Source organism: Phoenix dactylifera, unplaced genomic scaffold (genome assembly GCF_009389715.1).
Source record: "Phoenix dactylifera cultivar Barhee BC4 unplaced genomic scaffold, palm_55x_up_171113_PBpolish2nd_filt_p 000336F, whole genome shotgun sequence".
Classification (NCBI taxonomy): Eukaryota; Viridiplantae; Streptophyta; class Magnoliopsida; order Arecales; family Arecaceae; genus Phoenix; species Phoenix dactylifera.
The window spans coordinates 6,584-14,791 of record NW_024067798.1 but is presented as its reverse complement, the minus strand read 5'-3'; the positions used below and the strand labels follow the sequence as shown (position 1 = coordinate 14,791).

The 8,208-nt window shown below is 35.7% G+C and overlaps 1 protein-coding gene across 2 annotated transcripts; it reads right to left on the bottom strand.

Moving 5' to 3' along the window:
* Window positions 1–560: 560 nt before the first annotated feature.
* On the bottom strand, window positions 561–6,144 carry LOC120103803 (elongation factor 1-delta-like). 2 transcript variants are annotated; one of them, XM_039118335.1, is made up of 8 exons: window positions 5,911–6,144; window positions 5,154–5,263; window positions 4,911–5,027; window positions 4,725–4,818; window positions 4,172–4,292; window positions 3,864–3,977; window positions 3,602–3,763; window positions 561–872 (listed from the first exon to the last, which is right to left on the bottom strand). In XM_039118335.1, coding segments are annotated over exons 2-8 (696 nt in total). In that variant the 5' UTR covers window positions 5,240–5,263; window positions 5,911–6,144; the 3' UTR covers window positions 561–870. The 2 variants fall into 2 exon arrangements, with proteins under 2 accessions (XP_038974263.1, XP_038974262.1); XM_039118334.1 differs by having other exon boundaries at window positions 5,831–5,940.
* Between the last annotated feature and the right edge of the window lie 2,064 nt (window positions 6,145–8,208).

Genomic DNA, 8,208 nt, shown 5'->3' with positions numbered 1-8,208 from the left:
AAGAGGATGCTCAGCATGATTACATCCAAAAGTTCAATCAATCCTTCGTGATCTGACCACAATCTGACCAGTCCCGATGGACAACCTCAAAGCCCGGTCATCCAAAACAAAGGATGTTGGGTTCTACATAAGCAATTTTCCAAATGTAGACATGCTGTTAAAATTACACAAAAGGATGTTAAATAGACTAGAAGCATCACACAAGACAGGAGTTTTTCTATAAAGGCAAGGCTTCAGCTAACTGATTAAACTGTCCAGCTCTGTTCAATCAGTTAGTAACAGCAACAAAAATAACCAATGAGTAACTCTATAACCCAACAGATTCTGCGCAATAGCAATAGCAACTAAAAAAGCTACCAACGTTGTGGAATGGGGAAAAATTTAAACTGGCCAAATAAAAATAGAAGAGCTTAACAAAGATGAAGGGATATACTTTTGAACACCACCCAAGCAATTCGTGATAAGACATGCAACATTTGGACACCAACTAGTAACTGGGAAGCATGAAATTAGCTTTGGACACAACATGTCATCCATCAAAGCGGGTGTCTTCTGCCATTCATGAAACACTGAGTTACTCTCAGTCAAACCAGATTTCATGCAAATAACAGATGTCATGCAATAAGTAGCATCCACGATAAGACATCAACTGGGATTCCAACAAAGCCAAATTCAAAAGCAACAGTCACATAAAAAATGTCATGCATATCACCATAAAATTTCAAGTTTAGATTAATAATATCATATGAAGCAGGTCCTCCCCAGAGCAAAGTTCCAAAAGCTCTCTAAATGACTAGATCACACTATAATCTACTGAACATGATGATAACCTTCCAGTCTGGTGTCATCTCCCAGCCATACAAAATTGTCCTCTGCAGCAAAGAGAAGCAGATGCAAGTTAATTACACTGACATGACGATCCATATGGAAAGTACACACTTGAAATAGATAAAGCTGAATATTGATAGTATTCAAAAATATTTAAACTGATAATGATCAAAACATTATGAACTGCAGTAACAAGAGCAGAAGTCTCTTTCCTCACAATACTGAAATACGAATATTCGAAAGCCAAATCAAAATTTGATCAGCTTCTGTGAACAAGACCTTATGCATGGGAATGAGGATCTCTAGGCTTCTTAAAGTTGTCATTTCAAAGGTAGCACAATCTATACTTATAGATCCATAGTTGTAGCCATAAAACTGATTCCATGTATGCCGATTTGAAAAAAGTCAACATCAAACTATAATTGACTTTCCTGAACACATCAGCCAAAAAATAACAGATATGTGTACAGGCTGGTAGGAATGATGTGTACACCAAGCTAAGATGGGTGTTATTAAAGAACAACACTATATTTCAAGGCTCGCAATCTCAGTACCAGACTACATACCTCTAGGATAGTAGTATCGTCCGGTACTGGCACCATACTATATCAACCTGTATTGGTACATAAAAAAACTTTTTTGTTTTCAAAATTTTTAAGCTTCCTTTATTTAGTTTTGAGTGAAAGTGGGATTTTTAGAGTTAATTTTTGATGTTTAAAAATAATATAATTTAATTTTTATGTTGCATGCCTAAAAAATGGAGTGACTATATAAGACATGTCAAATTAACTAAGTATAATATTGAAAATATATCATACTTATATTAAAAAATGAAAATGTAATATGCATGCATATGTTCAATTCCAAGTCGAGTGTCAATATCTCTCGTACATGAAAATAAATTTTAATAAAAATAAAATAAATATCAAAAAATGAAAAACTTATACCGTTGTGCAATTTGACTAAGATCTACGACATCACACAATCATATCAAAATGCAAAATTTTAGCATGACTTCCCCATATTTTTAAATTTTTAACTATTTATGAAATTTAAAAAAAAAAGATATGGAAGAAGGAATCTAGAAAAATACCTTGGTGAACTTAGGATCTGCGTGCCTGCTCATCCTTCCACTCTCTCCCTTTCTCCTCTCTCATATTGCTCATGGGTAAAAGAAGAGAGAAAAGGGTTCAGTACCTTTTCTTCCTCAATTATTAAGGGTTGGGGATGAATTGGGCCTAAACCAAGCCGTTATCGAGTTAAACTGCCCGGAACTGCTCAATTCCAAATAAGGAATGGTTGACACTAGTTCGGGCCCTACTCGTACTGAGATTATGAATCATCCTAGTTCATGGACGGTATGGGATGATACTGGCTGAGCTAGGAGGTTTGGTCCTATATCATATACCATGCTAAATTCTCTTCAAGACATGCAACTAGTAGTTACTTTGCACGCAAATGATCTACCTTACACATGGCCCTACAAGTCGTCCTGAACCTCATTTGTACAGCACCATGCCCAAGCAGGGCCTTCCTTTCAGTTGTGATCCCATAAATGAGCAACCAAGATGGTTTTTGAAGGCAATATGGACAGCTCATGCAGGCTAGACAAAAGTTTCTATGCATGACCAAAGAATTCAAAACTAACGTGTTTGATAACCTTCTTTTGAGACAAATGTTGGGGATGATTAGAATGAGAAGATATAACATGGTGAATAACCATATGATGAGTTTTTTTATTGAAGCTGAACAATATCTTGGAGGAAAAGAATCAACATTTACATGTAACCTCTTCAATGAAAAAAAAAATGCAGTCAATGAAAACAATACTAACCTTCAACATTTATAAAAAGGCAACAACACATACCAGAAAAGAAAGGTTCTTATGAAAAATACAACAAATTTACAAGTGATGATGGCAGAATGGATATCGTGATATATCATCACAAAATCCAACAACCAAATGATCTAATGGAGTATGCAAAGATTTCTTTCTGCTTTTCACCTTCTTAAGGAAATTAATCAGAAGTATGTGAAACGAAACTACAGGTGCATGATGTTTGTGCACTTGTATTTCAACCAGGAGAATGCCATAAAATAGTATCTTGCAACATTGATTGGCAGTTCGACATCAATTTACAAGAATTACAATATTTCTGCTTAGGGAACACAATAGAACACCTTCATTCATAAGTGGTCTAGTAATTTGCGAGATTTTCTTTCTTTGGTTGAAAAGGAGATATCATGTAAGAATTGATAAAATAATGCTGGGGCTCGTAATTTGACAGTAAATGCAAAGAAAAAGAAGAGAAAATATGACTTCTATGGTCTGTTACAAATTTTGAATTAAAGATGTTGGAAGGTTGTTGATATGATCTTTGATGGTTGTTCTTGACTGTAGCATAAAGCGAACATGAAGTGAACTTCCAAAAGGTGTTGGCAGGTTCACTTTGGCTCAGCAAGGGCTATTAGTTTCTTTATTATTAAGTTTGTTTGGGGATTTTCTTTCTTGTTTAGACTATAGTTGATATGGCACTCTTTGGGGTGGCTTAAGGATACTAGTGTAACAAATAAAGGTCTTTATGGTTGTTTTGGTGAAAACAATTGGACTACTATCCCTTATGTGTAAGAAGTATATTTTCTGGAATTAAATACCCCATTTAACAAAATCTAAATGTGCTTTTCCAATAGAATGTCAACAAACAAGTGAAGAAAGGATGAGAATAACTCGAATAATTCCTCCCTCAAAGAAACCTAAATCAAGTATACTCACAGATTTTGTTAAATGCCACAATATCACAGCTCTGAATGTATTCATTTGCTGGTTCAGCCAAGAGATGCTCCTCAATAAGGTCATCAACAGAAACCAAGTCATCCACAATGGTCATCATAATTTGCAACTTTTTGATGCCATATCCAACTGGAGCAAGTTTTGCTGCATGACCAGGATACAGCATTCCATTAAATTCAGAAATGACCGAAATAAGCATTCAAGTTTTTAAGTACTTAAATAATAAGACAGAGGTGTCACGTACAAGCTCCCCATAGCAAACCCTCCATCTGGACGCTCCTTACAGCTTCCTCGAGCTTTTGCATGTCTGTTTCATCATCCCAAGGCTTTACATCAAGGAGTACTGAAGACTTTCCAGCTGACATTAAACAACATTGCTGTCAGGCATTAACATGATAAGCATGAAACACATACAGCATCTTAAGATTTTCCCTAACACGAATGTATGTTCTCATTAAATTTTTTCTAATGCAAAAACAGCTTACATATTAATTATTGAGTCTACAACAGAGTGCAGACAAATTGAAAAAAATAAACATAGATACAACTTACACTCTTTCTTCTTTCCAGATGCTTTAGTGGCCGCTGCACGCTCTTCAGCAGCCTTTTTTTCCTCTTCTGTCTCTTCACCAAACAGATCCATATCATCATCGTCATCAGCAGCAGCTGGGGCCTGAAATTACAAGTTATAATTAGAATAACAGAAAGTCTACTGATCTTGTTTACTAATCTCCCATGCTGCATAATGAATGAGATACTGACTGAAAAAGAAAATTAATGATCCATAAAAATAAAGCGTCCAAATGTTGGGGAGTTGGAAGAGTACGTGACCAATAAATATATATTAAGCTTTAAACCGAAAAACAAAGCAACAAAAATTAATTCATGTTTTATAACAACAGCAAGATATACTATATATTTTCCTTCATGAAAAAAATTTAGTTAATTACCACTTTTCACAATTGCTTAAAATATATAAAAAGAACACAATGGCCATTGTAACTCCAACCAAGAATACATGATTGGTAGGAATGTAAATGGTGCTTGAGAGCACTTAATGGAAGTACACTAAAAGCACTTAAAAAGCAATTATAAAGAAGCACACCTTTTTGTCAGCAACAGGAGGAGAGGATGGGGCCCCTTCAGAAACAGAAGCAGATGATTCAATCTTCACACCAGCACCTTCCGCAGTGACACCGCTGGACATCAAAGCACACCAATCAATTAAGTAAAATTTACACTACAAAGCTGGTAACAAATGAAATACAACAAATTTAAGCTGAGCACATACCACATCTTTAAAAGAGCATCGATGTGGTTATACCACCTAGCAACATTAACATACTCCGATGATGGGGCTGTGGAAAGTGCAGCATGCACAGCAAGGTCATCCTTGGAAGCTTGGTAACTGAAATAAAATTGTGAACAGATTTTTTGATAATTTTATGATATAAATTGCGTGAATATACATAGGTGCCTATCTTTTTTGACGTGTAGCATACATAGGTGTTAATCAAAGCAATAGAACACTTACCCCGTTATATAACTACGAGTAAGAAGGTAATCATTAAGCTTTTTGAGGCCAGAGTCTGAGTTGAGATTGTAGAAAGTTACAGCCATTGCTTCTAAACAACTACTGATCTCCTGCAAGTATAATACAGCAAAATCTTCATACACAAGTATTCCATAATCCAAAATCATCTCTCACAATAATAAAAGCATAGCCATCGACAACGAGTAATCCAAATAAACCAAATAGGGAGGTGGACTAATCTGATCCAGAGCCAAGTCTTTTTACAGCAAATCATCTAATAAGATTTCATCTGGGCCTGTAAACCATGAAGTTTCTGATAATCTACATGGATAAAGGGATTGACTGACAAAACTTTAAAAAAAGTTATTTTTTCTTAAGTTTTGATGAGTTATACTTACACAAGAACAGATCGAGAATCACAACAATATATTTGCAGTAAAACTAAATCCCTTTGAATGCCGAGACACAACATCAAGTAGAGCAATTGAGAACCAAAACACAAATAATTCATTGCCATCAACGCATAGATAACAACAAAATCGAATAAAAGTGAACATAAGCAATGCTAAAGGAATTGGAAATTTATAGTCCGATGGAATAACATCTAAAAACATCTATAAATCCAAAACCCTACAGACCTAATCATGCTATGAGAATAACAACAATAGAATACTAACTACGGTCTGTTGATTCATAGAAAATCTAATGATTTCCAACGACAAACGAGACGATGAGGGGGCCGCAGGGGAGTTGATACCTCCGAAGCTCAGTAGAAGCAAGAGGGCAAGACGAAAGGGACGGGAATCGAGGAGCGACGGACTATTGAAAAGCTAGGAGCCCGATTTTATGAGCTCCAAGCACCTTTCAGAACCGTAGGATCACAATCTGATGGTCGTGTTGATATTTAGGGTTAGCCTGATTCCGTATCGAACTGGACTCGTGAACATTGCTAGAAAGCCCATCGGTTCAAGATGAAAAACGGATCACCGCGTTTCGGTCGATAAGAGCTATGAATTACCATTGTTCCTACCCATGCTAAATGGACTATATTTAAACTATAATAATCCCCCACACCCAATTTTGTGAGATCTCTCATGACATCCTTACGACGGCCCGGCTCCTACTCAAAAAGGAGGGGCCCATTCATGGTCCACATTCTACTAAACCCTACCTGATCCTCCTTGACTCTAATATCCTTCAGTGAGAGGTTGGCATGAATGATGAATGTCATGACATATAATGAATTTGGCTGTGATACCATTTGCCATGGATTGAATTCAAAAGCTTAAACAACTGGAACGAGAACAAACCTAGACTACAAAAAAATTATTGTGGTTCAATACCAACTCTGCACCTACGTCCACTCTTCAAGACTTCCTTCTTAGAAATTTTAATAAAATCTATAGCACATATTACAATTCAGTTGTTTTTCAGATTCACAACCAAAAATATCTGATTTTTCAGATCAATCAACCAAAACCTATAATCGATTGTATTTCTAGTTCACAAACAACACAATTAATTTTTTAAGCAATCAACCAAAATCTACAATCAATTATTTTTCGGGTTCACAAATAATCTAGTTGATTTTTCAGGCAATCAACCAAAACCTTCTCCAATCCTAACTTAGGCTCAACACAATTCAATTTCAAGTTTGGACAGATCCTTTTTCAATTTTCAATTCGTGAAACTTGTTATAGCAAATAACAGAAAGGAGTAAATGCGGCTACAATGAACATAGCTCCAAAACAATAAATATAAAATAATAAATGGAGCTATACTATATTGGTTGACTCAATTGCTATTAAAAGAGCTTCACTCTCTGATATTGAAAGCTTTTAAATGATTTGCTCATTGAAGCTCTCTCTTTTTATTTCTCGTTTCTTGCTCTAGTAGATTTTTCTTTATAGTACTCGAGCTCTCTTTTTTTTCTTTAGAGTTTTCATGCATTTATACTCTTTGGAAAAGATTGTAACACTTTCCTAGCCATTAAACAGTTAATAGAGATGTGGTAAAATGAAAACAACCATTTAGACTCGCAAGAAAACTAGCCGCTATAGTTGTGAGGTGCAAAGGGGTCGACTCGCTGTTTTCTGGGTCGACTCGAGATTTTCAAGGTTTGACTCATAATCTTCAGGTGTCGGCTCGAGTTTGCTTCTATTTCTATTACGCTCTGTCTTTCATCTATTGCACTTATCGAGTCGGCTCTCAGTTCAGGGGTCTACTCATTAGATGACTAAGATCGACTTGTTGCTTTCAGGGATTAACTCTTCAATGGACTAACTTATACTACTTTCTGTTTTTTTACTGTGTCTGTTCTAGGGTCAACTCGTCTCTTTCTAAGGATAACTCCTATTTGTTTGGAGTCAGCTCGAGAAATCCATGGGTTGACTTGCCAACGCCATGATTTTCTCAGCACTATGTCATTTCTTTATAGGCATTTTAGGGTCGACTCGTGCTATGCTGGAGTCAGCTCGAGTACTTCATGGGTCAACTCGTCAAGTGATGAATTTCTTAGTTTTTCGTTTGTCTTTTGAGACCATTTTGGGATTGACTCATAATCTGTTGGAGTCAGCTCATGAAGATGCATCAATCAGTAACAGTATGCTGAGGTCAACTCATTGCAAGCTTGGGGTCGACTCTGAGGTAGCTTAGGATGAAATTTTTCTATTTTATATGTAAGCTTCTAAGAAATATTTTCATGGCCTTTTGGAGTTAGCTCCTTCAAGTGGAGCTTTAGATGGTTGATCTTCTTTTGAGAGTGGCGAAAGGTTTTCTTCTTTGCTTTCTAAAATTTATCACTAAAATTCAAAGCAAATAGATTAGTCAACTTTTGACTCAACTATTTTGCATCACTAAAATCAACTATTTAGGGTCAACAGATAATAAAACTTTTTTAAAAATATTTACATTATTCAAGCACCATTCCCATATGATTCAAGAGTATTAATGAATTTTACAAATTAACTACCATTCCCATATGATTCAAGAATATTGGTGAAGTTTACAAATTAACTATGCATTAAAAAGGATGTTACTCTTGTTTATGCTATTT

Bases quoted from the DNA above. Each gene is read 5' to 3' on its own strand.
- LOC120103803 (XM_039118334.1), bottom strand. The intron at 5,028-5,153 runs GTAAGTGTTCTA...ATTTTATTTCAG, and splicing joins ACTCGTAGTTATATAACGGG to TTACCAAGCTTCCAAGGATG. The intron at 3,764-3,863 runs GTACGTGACACC...CTGGTCATGCAG, and splicing joins GGGTTTGCTATGGGGAGCTT to CAAAACTTGCTCCAGTTGGA.